General features: G+C 45.8%; 1 protein-coding gene across 1 annotated transcript in view; it reads right to left on the bottom strand.

The window, feature by feature from the left end:
- The window catches only part of DACH1 (dachshund family transcription factor 1), a 334,610-nt gene extending 323,477 nt beyond the window's left edge, over window positions 1-11,133 (bottom strand). The window contains exon 1 of the mRNA XM_086611701.1: window positions 10,397-11,133. Coding sequence (XP_086467827.1) covers window positions 10,397-11,133 — 737 coding nt within the window. The remainder of the gene's footprint in view (window positions 1-10,396) is intronic.
- Between the last annotated feature and the right edge of the window lie 9,726 nt (window positions 11,134-20,859).

The raw sequence follows: 20,859 nt of genomic DNA, 5'->3' as shown, positions 1-20,859 counted from the left end.
ATTTAAGCTGATGAAAATGCCTGCATTTTTCACCTCCAAAAAAATAAATATTTTTCTTTCATCAGCTGGCACACCAAATGAAAGAGCAGACGACCTTATCACATAGCAGTGCCAGCAGCTTTAACTGACGACATCCTTCTCCTTTCATGTCAAAATGTTTTACTCATGTAGTCATACTTTGGAATATTTGTGAATACATGTATGCTTCACAATGCGTTTCATAACCATTGTTTTATTACCTCTCATGATATCATCGTATTATCCTAATTTCAGTAATAAAACATGTAAAATAAAGACGTGACGAGACGAAATCATAGAAGGGGTCACCAGAAAAGACGAAACCTGTGCTTGGCAGACCCATGCCAGCAAAGGCTCAGCAGCAGAGAGCGAAATGCCACAGAGGCTCCTCTCCTCCTGGACCAGCCTGAAATCACTGCGTTTGACACCACATCCCATGCACTGTCTATTAGGATCTGAACTTCATTGCAATGAGGTCAGAGTGACTCTGGGTTGAGTCTGACCACTCAACCGAGCGACATCAATCACCCTGTACGGGACCATACTCCTTCTGGGTCTGTGAAAGCTTGCCCAGACTACGTAAAGGGTGTATTGGCCAGCTCCACACACACCTTCTAACACATGCCTCTACGTCCATATGCAAGCCAAGGGCCAGGAGGCACCAAGGGCTGCCCCATCTCAGCCCACAGGCAGGCTCATCTCTGCAGGGAGCTCTCCATAGGGACAGACTCCCATGGGGGAGCTCTCAACAACAGATTTAAAGAGCAGAGGAAGTATTAACAGGCAAAAAAATTCAGGGTCTTTCAGCAAACTATATTTTTGGCATGTGTAAACTCAGATCTACGTGCTACGGAGGTGGGCTGCTTATTCTGAAGATAAATTCCGCCCTTTCCTCCACTCTACCAGGATGACACCAGAGAAGCTCTGAATGGTAAAATCTGTTGAAAGTTTATTAATTCTTTGCCACATTCCACCTGTTGAACCTTGAGGTGGCCTCAAGCCAATCTAACAGCTGTGGCTATACCTAAATGTCTCGAATGAAAACCTCACTGATGCCTTCCCCAGGAAATGTTATGACTCCTTCCTTACACAATTTGCAAATGTGCTCCTGAAACAGCTATATGCTGTTAAATTAGTATTTCTAATACGTTTTCCTCATAGCTTCTCAAAAATGTATTTTATATACAGCCATACTTTAAACTGTAATTTACTGTGGCAGGAGCTTCATCTTCTACTACTATCTTTATTTTTAACACCTTATTTCAGCGGCAAATTAATTTTGAAGGCAATCAGTAGAATCATAAGCCATCTACAATACCTATAATGTAAGACAAAATAATTTATTAGCATTTCATGTTTATTATTGAACCTGGCCTGTTAAAAGCTAGGAGTATCAGCTTAAAAAAATAAATATATATATATACAAAAAAATCCCAACTGATCCTGCTTTGAATTAGAACAATATACAACCAAATTTGCAACAGAAATGTGGCCGTAGTCTTTAGTGGTAGACAGAGACACAGAAAAATAATAAAGTCCCACGTATCATCTGCACTGTAAGAGCTATTCTAACAAGCTAAAAGATACACTTTTTTTTTTTAAAAAAAAGAGAACTTATGACTTTTCACTTGTATCAGTCGTTATTATATACTTAATACCACCTTAGGTATTTTCCTTCCCCTTCTTTTTTTTTTTTTTTAGCTTTTAAGCAGAAATTTAAGGAAACAGAAAACAATTGGAAAATGGTTTCACTTCCTTCCCACCAAACTATCAGTATCAGAACTAAACTGTGAAAAGTGACAGCCATGGCACATATCTTGAAGTGCCCGTTCCCTTCAAAAAGAGATAGGCTGCTTCTGTTCTACAAAAATAAACTCAAAAAATCCCAGCAGGGGGTACACAGCCATGCGATATACCAAATTCTGATATGCATTCCTGGCAAGACGTTGCCCTGATTTCCTAAAATTAATTAATAAGAAAGAAGACAATACTCACAAAAACTTTAAAACACGCACCAGGAATCTATTTTATGCAACAAGTGTTAATTTACAGGATGCAAAATGTACAGCATTTTTTCAATGCTTTCAAACTGTCCCTACAAATGCAAGAAAGTACTCAGTAAAACAGCTTTCTACCAAAGATGTCAACTCATTCTTTTATAACACTTCCAAATATACATTGCATATGCTTAGTTTAAAAGATATATGTAGTCTATTGAAAGCAACAGGACTATCCACATTCTTAAAGTTAAGAATACGGTTTAAAACCACAGCATTTTTATTTTAATGTAAATAGCCAAGTCCTACAGGTGACCTTCTCCAACAAAGAAAGGTTTTACAGCAGGCCAGGAGACTGGAAACAAATTATATGCTTCATAAGGACAGATAACACTGGCATCTACTAAAGCAGCATGTTATAAACCCAATTAAAATAATAAGTTTAGAATTTTACTACATTTGGAAAAGTACAGTTCAAAAATAACAGCTTTAGTAATGTTTTTAAATAATACTCAAACTATTAATAAGTCCCAACTAGATTTATCACCAATAAAAATGTAACGCATTCTTGTAAAACATATGTATTTATATATTACCTGTTACCTTTGTAGTTTGCTTTAAATAACTACTTCCTTTCTGATCCCTTACAATTGTTTTATGTAAGATGAAAAAGCAAAGCACTTCCCAAAAGTAAGATTTAAAAATAATTTCTATCATACAACAGTCTGTAAATACAAGCATATTCTGAGAGACACGTCCTGAACAAGAGCTTTTTGTCCAAATGTAAAATACCTATTACCTGTTCTCAGTACGGTATCATTAACAAGTGCTCTAACATGAACATTATTCAGAGTTATGAACTTCAATCATGACATTCTAATGTTACAAATACATTTTAGCTGTCAATTATGCTAAAATGTTTGCAGCAGTCTCACTTAACTCCCTTTCTTCCCCCTTCTCCCCAGCCCCATCCAATTCCAGCATGTAACTGTCATTTTGTCAGCTAGGTAGTCTGTATGCAGACCCTCTCTTTAGTAATACAATCTAAGGAACAAATTAAACAATAAAAATACACATCTAATAGTTAAGATGCATTTTTTTTTCAGTATTTTAGTATCACATAAAATTATAATGTATATAAGAAAACTAGTCTGAAAGCTTAGCTTGAACCCGAGCTTGTTTTAGATCAAAAGGAATTTACGCAGAATTTAACCATTTGCCTCATTTAGAGAGCAATTCTATAAATTCTAAGGATGAATAAAATTTCATGATCAAAACTTCCTCTTATTTTAATGGATAAAATACATCCCATCAGTGTGGAGAAGTGCACCAGGAAATTTTAATTGCACCTGCTCTATTCTTTCTGGACTATGGCTAATTTCAGCCTTCCAACGGACCTAAAACCCCACTGTTTGATATTTTTAACAAAAAATGTATTTCTTTTTTCATACTGAAATAACTTTCTTCTTCACAAGGAAGATGTATGGGAAGGAAGTATATGGGATACAAAGAAAATATCTACAGTTCCTTAGTTTTGGAGTGAACAGGGTATCTCTAAAGAGAAAAATAATGAACAGAAAGTTATGTAGGTGTTACCCATACGAGTATTCTCAGGGGTGCACAATAAAAACTTGAGACTGTTTTACTGCATCAAAAGCATAATATTAAGAATATTGAAAAATAGGTTTAGACTACTTTAGAAAGTTTCTGTTTATACCTAAGAAACTGTCTGGATACACACAATTTACAGGATCTTTCCCTACAATTCTGCAAATTGTACTGTATATATTCATACACCTGCTGCATGAGGATGTTGACTCTAAACGCAATTATCACAACACATCATTTAAAGCAATGTGAACTGAAATATATTTTGTGACCCATTCCCTCAATCACAACTCATGCAAGCAGTTTCATTAGTTTTGGTGAACATATCCTGAACTGCTGCTCGGGGTCCTTTCAGTCCAATATCCCATCTCTAAAAGAGACCAATGGAAATTCACAGGAGAGATTCAAGTATACAGTATTTACAGAGTTATCCTTCCCCGGTGTAGTTTCCCAGCTCATCATTATCAGTGATTTAGAGTAAAGAATTCCAAATTGGGATGTAACTGTATGGTCAAAAGCTGATCGTTCCTCTCATGAAATTCAGTGACAGCACTGTTCTACTTTATGCTATGGCAAATAAACTCCTACCCTTTTTCCTCCATTAAAAAAAAAGTTTAAAACAGTTCACAGTTATTCACAGTTAATGCTAAAATTCCATATTTAATAGATTACACTTCAATATTCTGCACTGCCTATGAAATGAAACATCAGCACTTGTTAGCAGATGCCCCCACCGAGAGCACCGTGTCAGGTAAACAAGCAGAGTGGGTTAAGGGTAAAGTTATCCCTCGAAGAAACCTGGATGTTATCATTTCAAGTCAGAGACATACCTTGATTCTAAATACAAAGATTTTTGGTTTATGTTTCAGGATTTTTGAAAATTTAAATGCTAATGGAAAAAGAAAAATTCTTCCCTAATGCACGCTGGAGAAATTATCTATGTATGAATTAACTCTCTGGATCATAATAGCTTTTTGCAGATGACTCTTCAGCTCTGTCATTTAAATACGTATTTAGGCAACTAAAAATTTACTGTCAATTCATATTATGTCAGTCCACATTATGGCGCTGTTACAGTATGCACATTTAAAGATTATCGAAAAAATTACTGTTCATGTGCAGTATATAATTTGCAAAAGGTTAATAACTATTTTAAAACAATGAACGGAATTAACTCATAACGCAGAGCAGATGCCCCGAATGTTATTTTTAAAACAAAACATATTTAACTTATAAAAGAACAAAGAGGATCTAACTCCAGTCCTGTTGCTTAAAAACAGACAGGCATCGTGGTTGTTTTGGACTCTCGGTTCACTGGCTTATACACTTTTGATAAAACTCGGTAGTTTCTGAGTGCTGCCTCTGCCATCCTGCAGTCAGAAATGAATTTTTACAGCTAAACTTGTAAAGCTCTTCCACGAAGAGGCAATACTGGCAACACTGAAAGAGATTTACCGGCACCAGAGCAGCAGAAATTGCGGAAATAATTTAATGTATCTACGACATAGTTCAAAAGGAAAATATTCAATCCAGTGTGTGACAATTCTCTGCTTCATATGCAATTCACTTTAGACGACGAATCGCAGCGATAGGCAAAAAACAGCTGTCTGGAACGATCTAGTAACAGGAGAAAACAGGAGAAATACTAAACGGCAGTCAAACAAAATCATCATTTCCAACGAACCTTCAGAACACACTCCAGATGACAAAACACGACGCAGACAAGTAGTCAGTAAGATTCGCTGAGGTGCGTTTTGGTTTAGGGTGCTGCGGGGCGGCTGAGCGGCACGCGGCTGCGGCACGCGGGGGGCACGCGGTTCCCGGCATCCCAGGTGGGATCCGCCACCCCGGACATCGCACCTCCGAAAAGAGAGCGGAGGCCTCAAAGCGAACTGAGCGTCCCAACAGAGACAGGGATGGTTTGGGGAAACGACGAAGTCGTCCTCTGTGCTTTCATGTGGTCCGTTCTCCTAAATAAAGTCGAGACAAAAGTGGCAACCAAACTGCGCGGGTTTGTATGAACTACGGCTACCAGAGAAAGATTTCTAAAAATAAAACAACCGCAAAACTTCAGCGATGCTCATAGCTATAAGACAAAGGAGGGGTTAATCAAATGGAATTACTTCAGGAAAATCATGTGGAGCACTCAGGGAGAAACGTCCCCCTGCCCATCACGAGCAGCCCCTCACACCCCTGCACAGGAACAGCCCTGGCAGCGTCACACCACAGGCAATGGACTGTTCCCTTCCTCAGGTATCAGATACTGGGAGACTGCCAGGGATTAGGTATCGGATTAAAAGCATAAATAGTCTGTTCTGTTGCAGTAAGTATGGCTCAAAGATCTCAGTTTCTAATATTTACCAATAAATAAATATCGTAAGAGAGCTGTTAAGTTCTGTTATTGCAAGCGGTTGGAGTCTTTCAGGTTTTTTTCAAGTCTGAGGAAGCCACCTCCAAACCTTTTTCTACTCCTTCTTTATAGTTACTACAATTTATCCTCTGGCCTTCCAGAAGTCGTCTTTGCTTGTAAAACCTACCGTATTTCTGCTGATTATATTTTAGTAATCTGCGGCAAGCAGGAAGGTCATCAATATAAAACCACAGATACTATATATTTGACGTTCCTTCCAGCTGCACTTGCTGACCTGTTCATTTAAAATATCTACGATCTGTACTGACCTATCTGGGTGAGATACTCCTTTAATTAATACAAACAGAAAAAAAACCCTATGCCAAGCGTGTGGTATTCAGTAAACAAGCACATGCTAGGTCCACATAATTTGAGAGGAGCAGAAACTAGCAGAGAGAGGCTGAGTAACTGCCGTGTAAGGCAGCCTCTGAAGGGAACTGTTTCACGTTCAGCATCTTTCCCCTTCATTCTCAAAAATCAACTAGGTTGTTTCCCAAAATTTGTAAATAGCTTCTGAACAGTGCGAGTAATTCCCCCTTTTAAGTATGAATGTCAATGAACTCATTCAAAACCATCTTCGAATGTCAGGAAAGATTAACGTATCCTGGCCACAGGAGGGAGGTCAGAAGGCGGCACGCGCTTTTTAGTTTTTACTCGGGTGGGCGCGATCCAAAGCCAGCCTAAGTCTAAGGGAAAACTCCACGAAGGGACCCAGCATGGTAAAATTCCACGACAAGTGCACAAACATCACAGACCAGAAACAATCTGGGATCAATAGCTTCCAGGTCATTAATCCTAGGCAGGTGACATCCAGCGCACAGTTCGCTACTCTCTCTTCACACATGCTTTCAAGAAACCTGACTCGATTGGCATCTAGTAGCTTTAAATATTTTCCATGTTTTGCCTTTATCCTTCGCCTGTTTGTTTGGCGTACGGCTTTCTAGCATCCCATTAATGTCAAACCGTTTAATCGGAATGTAAGCTAAATGCACAGTTTGCTATTTCCTGGATTTCTGTTTGGCGACCAGTGCTTTTTATGAGGAAAATAAAAGCAAAGGTCAGTATGACCAGAAAAGAAAAGTCATCTCCCATAACGGAAGCTTATTTTTCCAGTGAACTGATACAGAAGCCCAATTTAGAAAAAGGTCCTTTAGTATCATGTTATTATTAGTAGTATCACAAATAAACACAGAAACCAATTCACTTTACAGACCTTCACATTAAGCATTCAATAGAAAATCCCTTGGTGTTTTATTGATTTTCGTTTTATTGATTTTTTTAAATAGCAATATCACAGTTAAAATGTATCATTTTGGTGAAACACGTCTAAAACTTTTCCATCTCGAAAAATTACAAATTATTTCCACAGCAACTGGCAACTAACGATTCAATCCATTTAAAGAACAACAAAGTAATGGCTTTATTTGGATGCCTTTTCTGATTAAATAACGTATTAACCTTGATGAAGCTTTCCAAAAAGGGATTAGTGTATTCGAGTGCATCAGCTGATTATGAGACAAATATAACAGTGATAAGATGCTGGTTCAAAATTTTTGAATCTGATGAGTATAACGATTTAGCCGCTAGGACTGAGTTGGCTCTTGCAGCTTCCATCTCAACAGTTAAGCGTCCACCCAGGACACAAAAAGACATCACCCGGCTGAAGTATGCAGCAACTGAGTCTGGAGAGGTCCCTTAAGTCACTAAACCGAGTAGATCAAAATATCCTGCGCAATTACCGTAACGTCAGAAATAATTAAAAATAATTAGTTTGTAAGGAAAGAAGAATGAGAATGAAACGTATTGGAGGGGAAACCCAGAAAGTAAATACAGTTTTATCTTCTGATGGGATCATCCATTTTGACCAAAACTCACTGACCCACTTTGCTTTATTTGTCTATACTGTAATAATGCATTTTGCATACCTATTGTATATCCTTTCCATTAAGTTATTTGCTTAATGGAGGTATAAATAAGTCTACTACAATCACGCTTTTTAAGGGTCAAATCCTATCCACTTCTGAACCCACTACTGTAATTTCTACTACGCCGGATGGTAACACAGCAGACCTCAGAAACAGCTGAAACACGGCCGATTCTGTGCTGTTGACATAATCAACCCATGTTACAACCAGGCTGCCAAACCCTTTTATAGCCCTGCCAAGTCCAGGAATTGGCGTCCCCATAGCCACACGCACACACACACACACCCCTCTCCCCCCAAAAAAAAGTTTCTCTATTTTTTAATTTCACATGTTCAAATTACAATTCACACAGTACGACTGAAGCAAAATAAAACTTCCATCAGTTTATTTTAAGGACCAGATCTTGGAATTTGCGCAGAGTTGTTCGAAGTTACGTGCCCCACCAAAAAAAAAAAAAATAATAATCGTCTAAGAGCAGCTATTAATATTCATGTTGATTCCACATGAAACAACAGCAGTTACCCGAGCAGCTACAGTTATGTCAGCGCTTGGAAGTTATTCCAGGCTATTTTGTCCTGCTGCCCTGAATATTCAGGAACTTCAACAACCCATCCAGCAGCAGCAGCTACCGCAGAGTTAAGTGCTTTGCTTCGCCTGCTTCTATGCTAATGAGTCCCAACTACCCTGAGCTAACTCAGGAAGGGGGGAAGGAGGGAATGTCACACCCCCCCGCCATTAGGGAAGGGAACGGAGGGAAGGAGCACGGCATCGCACGGGGTTAATTCCCCACGTGTTGGCTGTTGCTGCACCTTGAAATCTGACAATAGGAAAGTGAAACGAGCCCGCTCTGTTTATTTGCGTATATTGAAAGTAGCATCGGGACTTTTGCCTGCGACCTCCTCCCCGGCGAGGCTTCGCTCCCTGGGAAGTTCCCACCGCCCCTCCAGCACGGCACAAACGGAGCCCCCCCGCAACCCTCCACCCCCGCCCCAGGCAGGGGGAGCCCCCGGGAACGGGAGGCGCTTCCGACCGCTCTGATCTAGGGGTCACGGCAGTTATGCGATCCCTTCTCCTTATCAACCAGATTCGGCCCTGCAACCTACGGATTGAGAGATAACAGCCCCACGCTTTCGCCCTCGGTTGCAACGCAGGCTGCTATTGCAGCAGGAATTTCCTCTTTCGCCAGCTCCTTCTTCCCCCCCACCCCAACACCTCTCCTCGGCTGTGCCAAGTTTAGGGCTTCATCTCTTCTCCGCAGGCCCCCGCCGGCCCGGCCCGCCCCGCGGAGCGAGCGGGCAGGGAAGCGCGCCGGTACCCGCGCACCGCCCGCAGCCTCAGCGCTGCCCTCCCGCCCCGGGCGCCGCCACCGCGCCAGCGTTATTCTGCGCGGTAACATGATCCGGCTTTGCCAAATCCCTTCCGCGCTCCCGCTGCCCTCCGTCGCCTCCTCCCCGGCTGGCGGGGGCCGGGAGCTGCTCGCACCTGCTCCTGGGGGACCGACACCCCTCACACCACACACCACCCCCCCCCCAAAGGAAAGCAGGCCAGCCCGGCCGCCTGGCACCTCTCCCCGCTACCCGAAAGCAAAGCAGCCGCCGCCACCACCTCCTCCTCCTCCTCGCCGTCTTCCCGCCCTCCTGTCCCCCCCCCCCCCCCCCCCCCCCCCCCCCGCGTTCGCCATGTGGCAACTGCCTCATAGACCTATACGAAAAGTGCACGTGCCCCTTCGGATATATGACAGCAGCTGATGGCCAAGTGCCCTCCATCCACCCCGGATACGGCCCTCCGCCCGGGAGGCAAATCCGCGCCCCATCCCATTTACGCGAAACCCGAGTGTCTGTGTAACCTTCCCCCCCCCCCCCGCCCCCCCCGGTCCCCCCCCCCCCCCGCCCAGGACCGCTCCCCGCCCACTCCTGTGCACCCGTTGGGCAGCTTTTTCCCAGGGTTGCCCGTTTTAAAGATACACCCTGGGATAAACTTGAGGAGGGAGCCGGTCAGAAAGCACTTTTTTGGCCTCGCTGCCCCTTCCTCCTCTCCCCGCGTAAGCGGCACGCTGCCGCCTCGGCCCCCCGGCACGCCTCGGCCGGGGAGAGAGCAGGGGACAATGACAGGGCGACACTTGCGCGGCGCGGAGCGGGGGCGTGGGGGGGGCTGTAACATCCCTTCTCCTCCCTCTCTCCCTCCGTCCCACCAAGAAGCGGCGCAGCCGGCTGCAGAGGAAGCCGGCTGGGTGCCGGGGCAGCGAGGAGGAGGGAAGGGGCGAGCGCATGTGGCCGCAGGGCGCGGGCCGCCCACCCCCCCCGCCTCCCCCGGGCCCGCGCGGTGGCAGCGGGAAGCGGCGCGGCGCTCGCCCGGGCCGCACCGTGCGGGGGTGGGACGGGGGCGGCGGCGGCGGGGGGGAGGCCCGCGGAGTATGCGTGTGCCTTGCGACGATTTACCTGGCGTTGGTGCAGTCGTTGTAGAGGGTCTCGAAATCCTTCCTGGAGATGAGTTTGCAGCGGTTGACCCCGGGCTGGATGGCCCCCAGCCCCCTCAGGATGCGGACCTGCTCCACGTTGCAGACCACGGGCGTGATCTCCAGCCGCTTCAGCTTGGTGTAGACCGTGTGCAAGCCCCCCACCAAGTGCTTCAGGAAGAGGTCGAAAGCCTGGGGCAGGCAGATGAGCTCGCAGCCCTCCACGGTGAAGGAGGCCACTTTGGCCCCCCTCAGATCCACCATCTTGCACTCGTTATTCTGGGGGGTGTTCTCCACCGGGGACGGGGTCGAGTACACGGGCTTGCCGGGCAGGCTGCTGGCCGCGCTGGCCGCGCTGGCATTGGGAGTGGAGGTGCCGCCGCTGCCGCCGCCGCCGCCGCTGCTGCTGCTGCTGCCGCCGCCGCTGCCGCCGCCGGTGCCCAGGCTGGGGCTGCCGCCGCCGCTGCCGTTACCGCCGCCGCCGCTGGTGGTGGAGGTGACTGTGGCCGCCGCTGCCGCCGCCGCTGCCGCCGCTGCAATGGGCTCCGGCCGGAATAGGTTTGTCCCCGAAGCGGCCGGCGGGGGAGCGATGGACGGAGACGGAGAGGAGGTGGCCGACGAAGAGGTGGTGGTGGTGGTGGTGCAGGCGGCAGAAGTTGAGACCGGAGGCTGAGGGGGGACCAGCTGGGTCGGAGGGATCAAAGCAGCCGGTACGGCCATGGTCACATATACGGCGGAGGGGGCAGGGGGAGGGGGGAAAGTTCCCACACACACACGCAGGGGAAAGGGGAAAAATTAAAAAAAAAAAAAAAAAAAGAAAAAAAAAAAAGAAGAGGAAAGGAGAGAAGGGAGGAGGGGGGAGAAGAAGGGGGGGATAACCCCGGATCAGGTGCTGCAGCGAGCGAGAGAGCAGGGGGCAGAGTGAGAGAGAGAAACGCACAAAGTGTCCCGCAAGTGGGGACGGAGGAGGAGGAGGAGGAGGAGAAGTCCGCTCCGGGCGGCGGGGCTGGGGCCGAGGGGAGGGGGAGGGCAGTTTCTTTTGTGGTCCTTGCTCTAGCACCACGTTAAAGACGAAGGTGAAAAGGAGGAGGTTTGAAGGACTTCGGTTCTCTCTGGCAAGTACATTGATCAAAGATTGAGAGGGGAATGACAGAGAGAAAATGAGCTGGGAAGTGCTGGCTGCTGCCGCCGCCGCCGCCGCCGCTCGCTGGACGAGTTGTTGTTGTCACACGGTGCGGAGGGGAGGAGCTCCGGCAACTTGAAATACCCTTTGAAGCAGCAAAAGGCTCACTCACTAGTATTAACCCAAATTATCCAACCAGGAACCCGGAGCAGGGAAACAGAGAGAGAGAGAGAGAGAAGTCCCTCTCCCCCCCCCCCAACCTCACCCCCCACCCCTCCTCTTCGGGAACCGTTAGATTACATGTTTCATATTTCACCCCACCAGAGACGAGATGTAATTTTCCCAGCCCTTTTCAGCAGTCGCTTGTCAACACAGTTTGTGGAGAAACACGAGCGACTCCAGCGTTCCCCCGAAGCCGGGCGGGAGCGGGGAAGCCGGGGCGCGGGGCGGGCGCTGGCCGCACACCTTGCCGGGGCCGGGGATGGGGCGGGGGCACCCGCGGACAAAAGCAGAAGCCGCCGGACGGGTCGGTTGCTCGTGTTGTTGCTCTTGGGTCGTTGTTCTCCCGGGACCGCAAACGCTCCTCCCGGCGGGGTGGGAGTTGCTGCTGAGGGTCCGGCGGCGAGCGCCGAGGCCCCTTTGTTGCGCGGGCGGCGGTGGCTGCGCGGGGCGCGCAAGGGCAGCCCCACGCGGCCAAGGTCTACAGGGGACCTTCCTGCGACCGGCCGCGGATCAAAGGGGCTGCGCCGTCGAGAAACCGCATCGAGGGGGCTGCGGCGGCATCGAAGTAACTTAGGACGGGGGTGGGCGGAGGGGAACGGGGGGGGGGGGGGGTCGGCCCGCCCGGCGCAGGTACCGCCGCGCAACAGGTGACGGCGCCGCGCAAAAGCCGCGCAGCGGCGTCCCGGCTCCTCACCACCCCCCGCGCCAGGTAGCGCGGAAAGTCAGCTGGTGCGCTTGCCCACGCATGCGCGGTGGCGCAGGCGGTGGCGGGCCTGGCGTGGCCGGGCCCCGGGCGCGGAGCGGTCCCTGCGCGCCGCCCCAGCGGAGGATGGAGTTTTTTGACGCGTGTTTGGCGGCTGGCGGGCGTGGGGTGTCAGGGTCAGTCGGGAAAGCCGAGAGCTTTGCTCCGCGTGTCTTGAGGGCACTTCGCTTCTTTAAAGGGGTAAAGAAATGGCCGTTCGTAGAGTTGGGGGGGGGGGGTCCGCAAAAATAGGGTTTGGTGCGTACGTAATTCTTCCAGTTTTAAGAATATACGCTGTGTAGTTAATTAATTGTGATGCGTGTAGGTGCCCATAGCTGCTTTTTATTTTTTAATGTATACTATTATGTGAGATATGACTCATGGGATGACACATCTACAGAGTGGATAATCTCAACTGTAGTAATTCGGTCCAGGGGAATTTCCACATTATCAGATGTAAACTGTTCTCATATGATCTACTTGCTTACTGTGCTCTGAGTTTAGTCGACGGGAATTTGTGTGCTAATACGAGGGAAGATGTCTTTTTCTAGTGAAATTTTAGCTATCCACTAAAATCTCTAAAATTGGCAACTAAACCCAAGAAAATACAAAGTGAGGTTCTATTCTGAAGTCTTGTGTACCCATTGTTATGCAGAACACTTCTTCAATCCGTTTTCAGGTGTTTTTCAGAACATTTGTCTGGAGGAGCTTGTACAACTTCAATTCCAGTGGCAGGATCTAGAGTTGCATAAAACTTGGAATATGTTGAAAAATATAAAACCCCTGCATCTTTGGGGTTTTTTTTTCAGTTGTAGAAAACTATTTCTGTTCATATTTTCTTTGCCTCAACTGTCTTTTTGCTTCTCTCTTGCTCTTACACCTTCTGAAGACAGAACAGATCCTTGAGAAGATGAGGACAGAGCCGGGCACGCATGATATTGGCAGTTTGAGATCTGAGTGAACTCTGAATTAGGAAACCTATGATTTCATTTGTTCTCTGCCTTCCCTACAACATGATGGACACCAGCCCTTCTGCTTTTCTCACTGTGTGCCTTCACGGATACATAATCCTCATGGTTCAAAACCATATAAAGAAAATGTAGTTTGAAAGGGTTTGCTGCCACAGGTTTGGGTTAACCTTGATCGTTCCAGTGCAAGAATGGGATTAAAAACCTGGAAAGAAAGAGGTTTATGAAAAGGTTCAAGACCAAGCTTCTAGCTTGGTAAGTGTTTCTAGTGATTGTGGCGAGCGACTGGATTCATTTTCACTCACACGTATACACTCACATAAACACACCAACAAATCCTGAGGTTGCTCTTCGTAAACTTTTTAGATTGCATTTCTCTTACCCGCTGACCCTTTCATGTAATGATATTGTTGGGTGTTTTCTTTTTTTTTTTTTTTTCTCGCTGAGTTGATATCAGCAAAACTCAAATTACTGTAACTGATATTTGAAAATTCTCCCTGTGTCAAGTGAAGACTTACGGTGCTGAAATCAATAAGACTGTTTAAAATTCAAAGACCTGCAAATCGTTCTGTTTGTCCTTTGATAGGGCCTAGGCTGATTAAAATGCGACCAAGAAAGCTTAATTGCTGCACTAATTAAGAAGTCTTTAATTTCTTTCCTGGAATATTGTTTGAAGCAGGGTTTCTGTTCTGTTCATGTAAACTGTTCAGGGCGGGTATTCTCTCTGTTTCTCTGACTCTTTTTTTTTTTTTTTTCCTTTTGACCATTTTGGTATAGTAAAATGTATTTTGAAGCAGTAAGATCTATTGACAGTGGTTGTAATTTATTGCCCTAAAAAAAGACTGATACAGAGTTCACTATTTTATGAAATTCCAATTTTGAGGGCAGCTGTAAAGGGTAAAATGCAATTAGAAAATGCATTGTAGCAGTTGCATTTTAAGGAAACTGAATACCTGACTGACAGGAGATAGGTTAATACATCAGCTCCCTCCCCCTTCTTCAGTTATTATTGATAATTAAATATTTAAATTCATTCAGGGAAAAAAAAAAAAAAGAAAAATACTTATCTTTTGAACGTGTGTGAAGGAATGGACCGGGGGGAGGGGAACCATTCAGAAGACAGGCACCTGGTAAGGATGAATAGTGTATTACCGTGTTAAGTTCATGCACATTTTTTTTCCCCTGCGTTTCTTTTGAATTTATTTTCCTGAGAAATATCTTTCTGTCTTGTATTTTGTCTTATCCTTGTCTAGTGACCTGTTTTGTTCACCGGTTGCTGAAGAGAAGAAACTAAACGATTTCACAGAGCTTTCTGTGTGATCATTAGAGTAACGTTTTAGGTTTAATCGTGATGCGTTATAATTCTGGCAATTGGCTGCTGAGCAGAAGATTCTAAGAAAGGAGCAAGTACTGGCGAAGAGAAGGTAAGTTCTGGTTTGCTTTTAATCCCTAGGGTCTCGAGGAGCAATCCTCCTTCCAGGAGCTATCTGTTATTTAGAGTGAAGACAGAGAAAGAGGGAGGGACCTCATACCGAATGCCCCCTGCATCGCTCAGGAAAATAGACTCAGAGAAATGTAAGTCTGTGAACTGGGATCTTTTTTTTTTTTTTTTTTTCCACCAAGATATTTACTAAACATTGAAAACACAATAAATACAGTCGAGATTGATGTGAAGTGTTGTACCAGTAATAAGAAACTGGATACTGCAGTGCTGTTTTTCTAATTGTTGCATTATAGTCAAATTAGCACAGACCTTGTCCAATACAAATACAAACTGGATTCCTTTCAGTGACAGGACAAGTAGATAACATGCTTAATAGATACAAAGGGAGATTTACCATTCCAAGCACGACGTCACGCTAATTATGTTTACTCTAATTGAAAGCAAGGTTTTGGGGAACCTGAAATTACTCATAGGATATTTTTAATAACTGAATAATAATAAAGTGCAGCAAACGTTGATCACAAACCTTTTGGTCTTTCAAAATCTATTGGAAAATTAAATGAAAAGTGGAGTTTGGTACAAACAATGCCCCAGGGCAAAAAACAACTAACACTAGATTTTCCAGTCCAGCCATAACACAAATCAATTTGAGCACACTTCTATGGCCAGACTGCCAGATTGTTATGACTGCTAATTCACTCAATCAAACAGTGCATTAGCACACCCGACACAAACAGCTTTAACAATAGCATACACTTCTGAATGGTCCACCATATATCATAAAAAGTCCAGCATACATGGCGAGATTGCCTACACATTCTGTTTACTGCAATTTGTGTTCAGGTAGGGCGCCTGCTGAACAAAAAGAAAAGGTGGTGGAAGAACGGAAGAAACTTCAGGAGCCGCTAAAAATAACTTTTTCAAGTCTTTAGGAAAAAAAAAAAAAAAAAAGAAAAACGAGAATCTGGGAGCAAATTATCACCTGGGCTGATTGGTTAATGTGCATCTCTCAGCTGGAGAGTTGAAAGCAGTGGCTGCACATCCCCAGCACAGGACTGGAAAGAGGAATCGCTCCGGGCTTGGCAGCTCGCACGCGCCCTGCCTAAACCCAGCCGCTTCAGCGCCGGAGCATCTTTTGCCGGCTTTGCTCCTCCGAGTCATCTCACTGGCTCCGAGGGTGTTCGTCGCCTGAGTACGAGGGCAGGATTTAGCCCCAGAGCGCATCCTTCAATCCTTCCCCTCCATCCCCACGGGGAATGAGTGTTATCTCCGGCGATGCTAACTGATGCTCTGACCAAGGACGCGCTGTACTGAGAGATGCAATAACCGACGGCTTGGGAACCCGCTCGTCCCTTCCCTGCCTCCTCCCCTATATCCGACACACACACAAACACACGTACGCGCCCACACCCACGCACAAGCGCATATATGCAAATTGCGAATACCAAACGCCAATTAAGCTACTTGCTTATTTACGATATTTTTTTTTTCTTTAAGTCGCTATTCTGACTTGAGAAGATACGTTTCGAAGTCAGTAACTAAAATAATCCTGTTTGATTTGAGCCTCTCGGTAACGTTGCAGCTACCAGAGCCAAATGGTGAAGCGGGTCGGGTTCCCCTTCTCCGTCTGGCTCGGGATGGATGAAGCAGGTGACAGGGCACTGCCTGCTGACATTCACCTGACGATTGACAGCCAAGGGGGAAAGCTGCTGTACGGGGAGGAGATGATAAGCAACTTCCTTCCCTGCGTGAATTAAGCGAGGGCTGGAATAGACGGGGAGCCCTCTGCGATGTTTGAGTTGTACTCGGACTCTCATTAGAGGTCCTCAGTCCAACGTGTTAATTCGCCTACCAACAGGTAGGAAAAGTCGCTCAGAGCAATAATTATGAAGTACAAAGCCCCTGCCATTAAATTATGTTAAAGCGGTGATCTAATCAGAGATGCCCTTTCTTGTGCTTTCCCCCCTCCCCTAACAGAATTAGTTCGCTCAGCCACTCCATCCCTAGCTCCCAGCCCAGGCTGATCGAAATACTGACGCTGGAGAGCCAGCTCAATATTTAAATGTTCCTGCTTTTCCAATACGCGCCGCGATCTCCGCCGGTTCCGGGGACCGCTTTTCCTGCCCCGCGTCCGGGAGCCGCGGGGGAACGGCGGCATCCGCCCTGCCTTCCTGCATCCCTCCATCCCTCCATCCCTCCCTGCCTCCCCAAGTCCCCGGCCGCGGGGTGCCGCCGAGAGAGAGGGGCGGGGGGCGGGGGGGGAAGGGGGGGCGCTGGCAGCCGGCGGATCGAGCCCCCCCGCTCCCGGCGGGGCGAAGGGCGGCGGCTCGGCAGCCGCTCGAGCACTAATTGTTTCCCTTAATAATAATAATAATAATAATAATAAAATGCACACTGTTGTGGTTTTTTTTTGCATATATATATATTAGCTGACAGCCTGCGAGACGCAGCCTTTTCCTGCTCAAGTCACTTAAGCGAATGAAAAGCATTGGGGTGTGTGGGGAGGTTACCTTTATTATTCCTACTATTCCTACTACTTCCTATTATTCCTTTAAAATTCCTGTATTTCAAAAAGCAGACAAACATTTTTAATTGGTCTTCGGCGGGGGGGGGGGGGGGGGGGGGGGGGAGAGGGGGGAAGGGACACGGACCTTTAAAAGTCCGAGCTCTTGCTTGAAAAGTTTCAGCCCAGAGCGGAATTTTATAGCGAGTTATAAACTCTCGGTAAGAGGGGGATGTTATAAATGGAAGTGCTGACACAACCTTAACTATAGCGTGTAAACGGCTATGCTATAATATCCATTAAGCAGAAAGAAAAATAAGATGGCTGATCAATAATTTATACAAAGAGTACCAACTGCAGACATAATAACTGTAATGTTTGCAAAGCAATCTCTCGCTCCCCAGGCTTAACAGTAAACTAGCGGGGCTGTTAATTTCCAACTCCTACAGATAAGAATACAAACAAATTACTTAAACTTGTATTTTGCTCGATATTTTGTATGCCTCGGTAGGATAAAATAAAATTTAATTACGATGCAACTTGGGCTGGTTGAGGAGCTTCCCTCCCCCTTTCCTCCTCTCCTGCTGCTCCGAGGGGACCTTCCTGTGCAAAGCTCCGACCGGGAGAGGAACAGGTCGGTCAGATGGGCGTTGTAAATGGATCGACTTTTGGGTCACTATAGTTCTTCGGAGAGTTATTCATACATGGAAACAAAATGAAGCCATTTAACTTCAAAAGAAAGTTGCCGGGTTTAGCAGTGCCACGAACTGAAACACAATACCCCCACCGGTGCGATAAGCATCAGCTGTCAGAGGACAATGCACTGGCGCTTTACTTGCGGGAGGCTACTGGGGGGAAAAAAAACCAAAACAAAACACAAAGCAAAACAACCCACAACAAAAAACCACCCCAAAACCACCTGCTTTAGGGGAAACCAGTGCGTCTTCCACTATCCTAAGCGGAGAGTGGGCGAGCAACTGTTATCTTCATTTACATGGGAGCGTTATCTCCCATTTCCGTCTACTGTATTTAGACAGCAGAGCAGAGGAACAAAGTCTGAAAGTTGCCAAGTAGGCTCGGGTAACGTGCCGAGGGTTGTTTGGTTTTTTTATTATTATTATTATTTTTTGCATGTCTCTCGCAACAGTACCAAAGAGATCCCGTCTTTCTTAAATAACAGAAGAGAAACGTGTCAGTGGAGATTTTTTTTTTAAGTGCCCCCCCCACCCCCCGCCCCGCCCTTACCCACCCCAGCCTAGACAAAACAAAGTTGGGTTGCCAACCACGCCAACGGCAGCTTAAATTTAACGTGACGTGTACAGTTCTTTGGACAGTTTTCAGCTCTGTTTCTTGGGGACTCGACGGATGTTTAGTGCAGTATAACCGGAGCGACACCTTATTTCTGAGCCCTGAGCTGTAACGCGGGATGCTGCTTTGCGATGCCCTGCGTTTAAAAGAGGAAAAGAAGGTAAAAAAAAAAAAAAAAAAAAAAAAAGCAGTAATTTGTCTGCTTGCCTGCTGCTTGCTTGTCCACTGGCCTCTCCCAGCTCAGCTCCAGGAGAGCAAAGAAACATAAATGACAACTGCCTGCAGACTGCGCACACAGACGGAGTCTTTGATACAGAAGCAATAGTTTTTGCACACAAATACACCCCCCCACGCACACCCCCGCCCTCCCCCAAGGACCGGGTGGATGCAATGCGGAATAGAGTCGCTTAGAGAAACTTAATAGAAATCGCAGCGCCCACTAGTGCCCGTGCGTGGGGGAGAGCCGGGCTGCGCTCCCCTCCGCTCCCCTCCGCTCCCTTCCGCTCCCCTTCGCTCCCTTCCGCTCCCCTCCGCTCCCCTCCGCTCCCTTCCGCTCCCCTCCGCTCCCTTCCGCTTCCCTCCGCTCCCCTCCGCTCCCGCGGGCCAACCCCCGGGGGAATCGCCGTTTTGGGGGAAGGAAACGCGGACAGAACTGGGGGAAAGCGCAAAGGAATGAAATACGGACAAAAATACGTTTAAACTCATCTTTGATTCAGTGGGAGCTGTTTCTTCACTTTCTAAGTGGAAGCTTAGGGAAAGCAGAAGTGGGAAAGTTGTCTTTCCCCTGTTTCTTCCCATCTCACTAACCCCCTTCTGCTAGAGGAGGTGTGTGAAGGGAGTAAGTGTTCCACAGGTGGCATCTCGACACTGTCGTTGTGAAAGGAATTGGAGGAGCTACATGGCTATAAAAGCCTGGTGGGAAACACAAACAAGGCCAGACACGTTTCTGAGATCTGTATGCCCACCTGACATGCAAAACTACAGAAGATCTGTGAGATATTTCCATTAGGCCTCTTTCTTTTCTCAGATGTTTGTGTTTTGGCTTTTTTGGTTGGTTTTTTTTTTCATACATCATGTTCAGAGATTGTTAATGGGTAGCATTTAGATTTCCTTGGAAACTGTTCTCCTTGCTTTGGAGATGAGGATGGACTTTGCAAGGAAGGTGACACACAGCCCTCTTGTCTGGATAGAAGATAACAAGTAGATAAACTCAAGATACACTTGCACAGTGGCACAATGTCTCGAGTATTTGCTTATTGTTTGTTCTGGGTTGGGATACTGGGTAATATTCCCAGTCAGATCCAAGCATTTACAATGGTGTCCAGCATAATATGATTCCCCATGCAGGATTCCCAAACTTGTAAGAAACATCTTTGAATTATATCACACACACTGGGTCTCGAATGGATGGCAATAGTCTAATCCTGTAATTTTCTAACTCCATCTTCAAAAGCTTTCAGTAAACCCATGGTTCACGTTGTGTATAACTTCTTGAGATCTAAGATCTTGGCTAGCCAAGAAGGAAAACCAAATATGTTCTTGAATACCTTGGGCTCAATGTCTAAAATCATCTGGAGGATGATGAAAAGTGGGCCAGGATTAATGCGTCTCTTATCTACCTCTATTTGACAGCCACGTCTTTTCCTTTTCCTTTATTGTTACTATGCATATCTTTATCAATAATAAACACTAAAATATAGGCTCAAATAGTGCTCAATCGCAAAAATTTGTCACCCGAAACTTTAAATATGGAAGGCATTGAATATCAATGTAATTGAAAATAATTTGCAGGAAGTCCCCTTTGTCTCTATTTTCATATTTAAAAAAAAAAAAAGACATTTATTTTAAAACAGGATAATACTTGGCATAAATAAAAAACATTAAAAAAAATGTTCTTGTATCTTTATGGTAGGTATAATAGGGATAGTATGGCCAAAATAAGTTACCTTAAAAGATATACTTTTGTTTTTTACGGGTAATGGCAAAATACTTTTATTATCACTATTTCTTTGAATTTATAAATAATATAACTTCACTGTCATCTGTTCCTCTTCAGTGCTCCGTGATTTACATGCAATTCAATTTTATTTGTATGAATACTGGACTTTAAGCTTATGTATTTGAGTGCTTATACTA

This window comes from Tauraco erythrolophus, chromosome 1, assembly GCF_009769465.1.
Source record: "Tauraco erythrolophus isolate bTauEry1 chromosome 1, bTauEry1.pri, whole genome shotgun sequence".
Classification (NCBI taxonomy): domain Eukaryota; kingdom Metazoa; phylum Chordata; class Aves; order Musophagiformes; family Musophagidae; genus Tauraco; species Tauraco erythrolophus.
The sequence above is the reverse complement of the archived record's forward strand: the minus strand, read 5'-3'. Positions and strand labels throughout refer to the sequence as shown.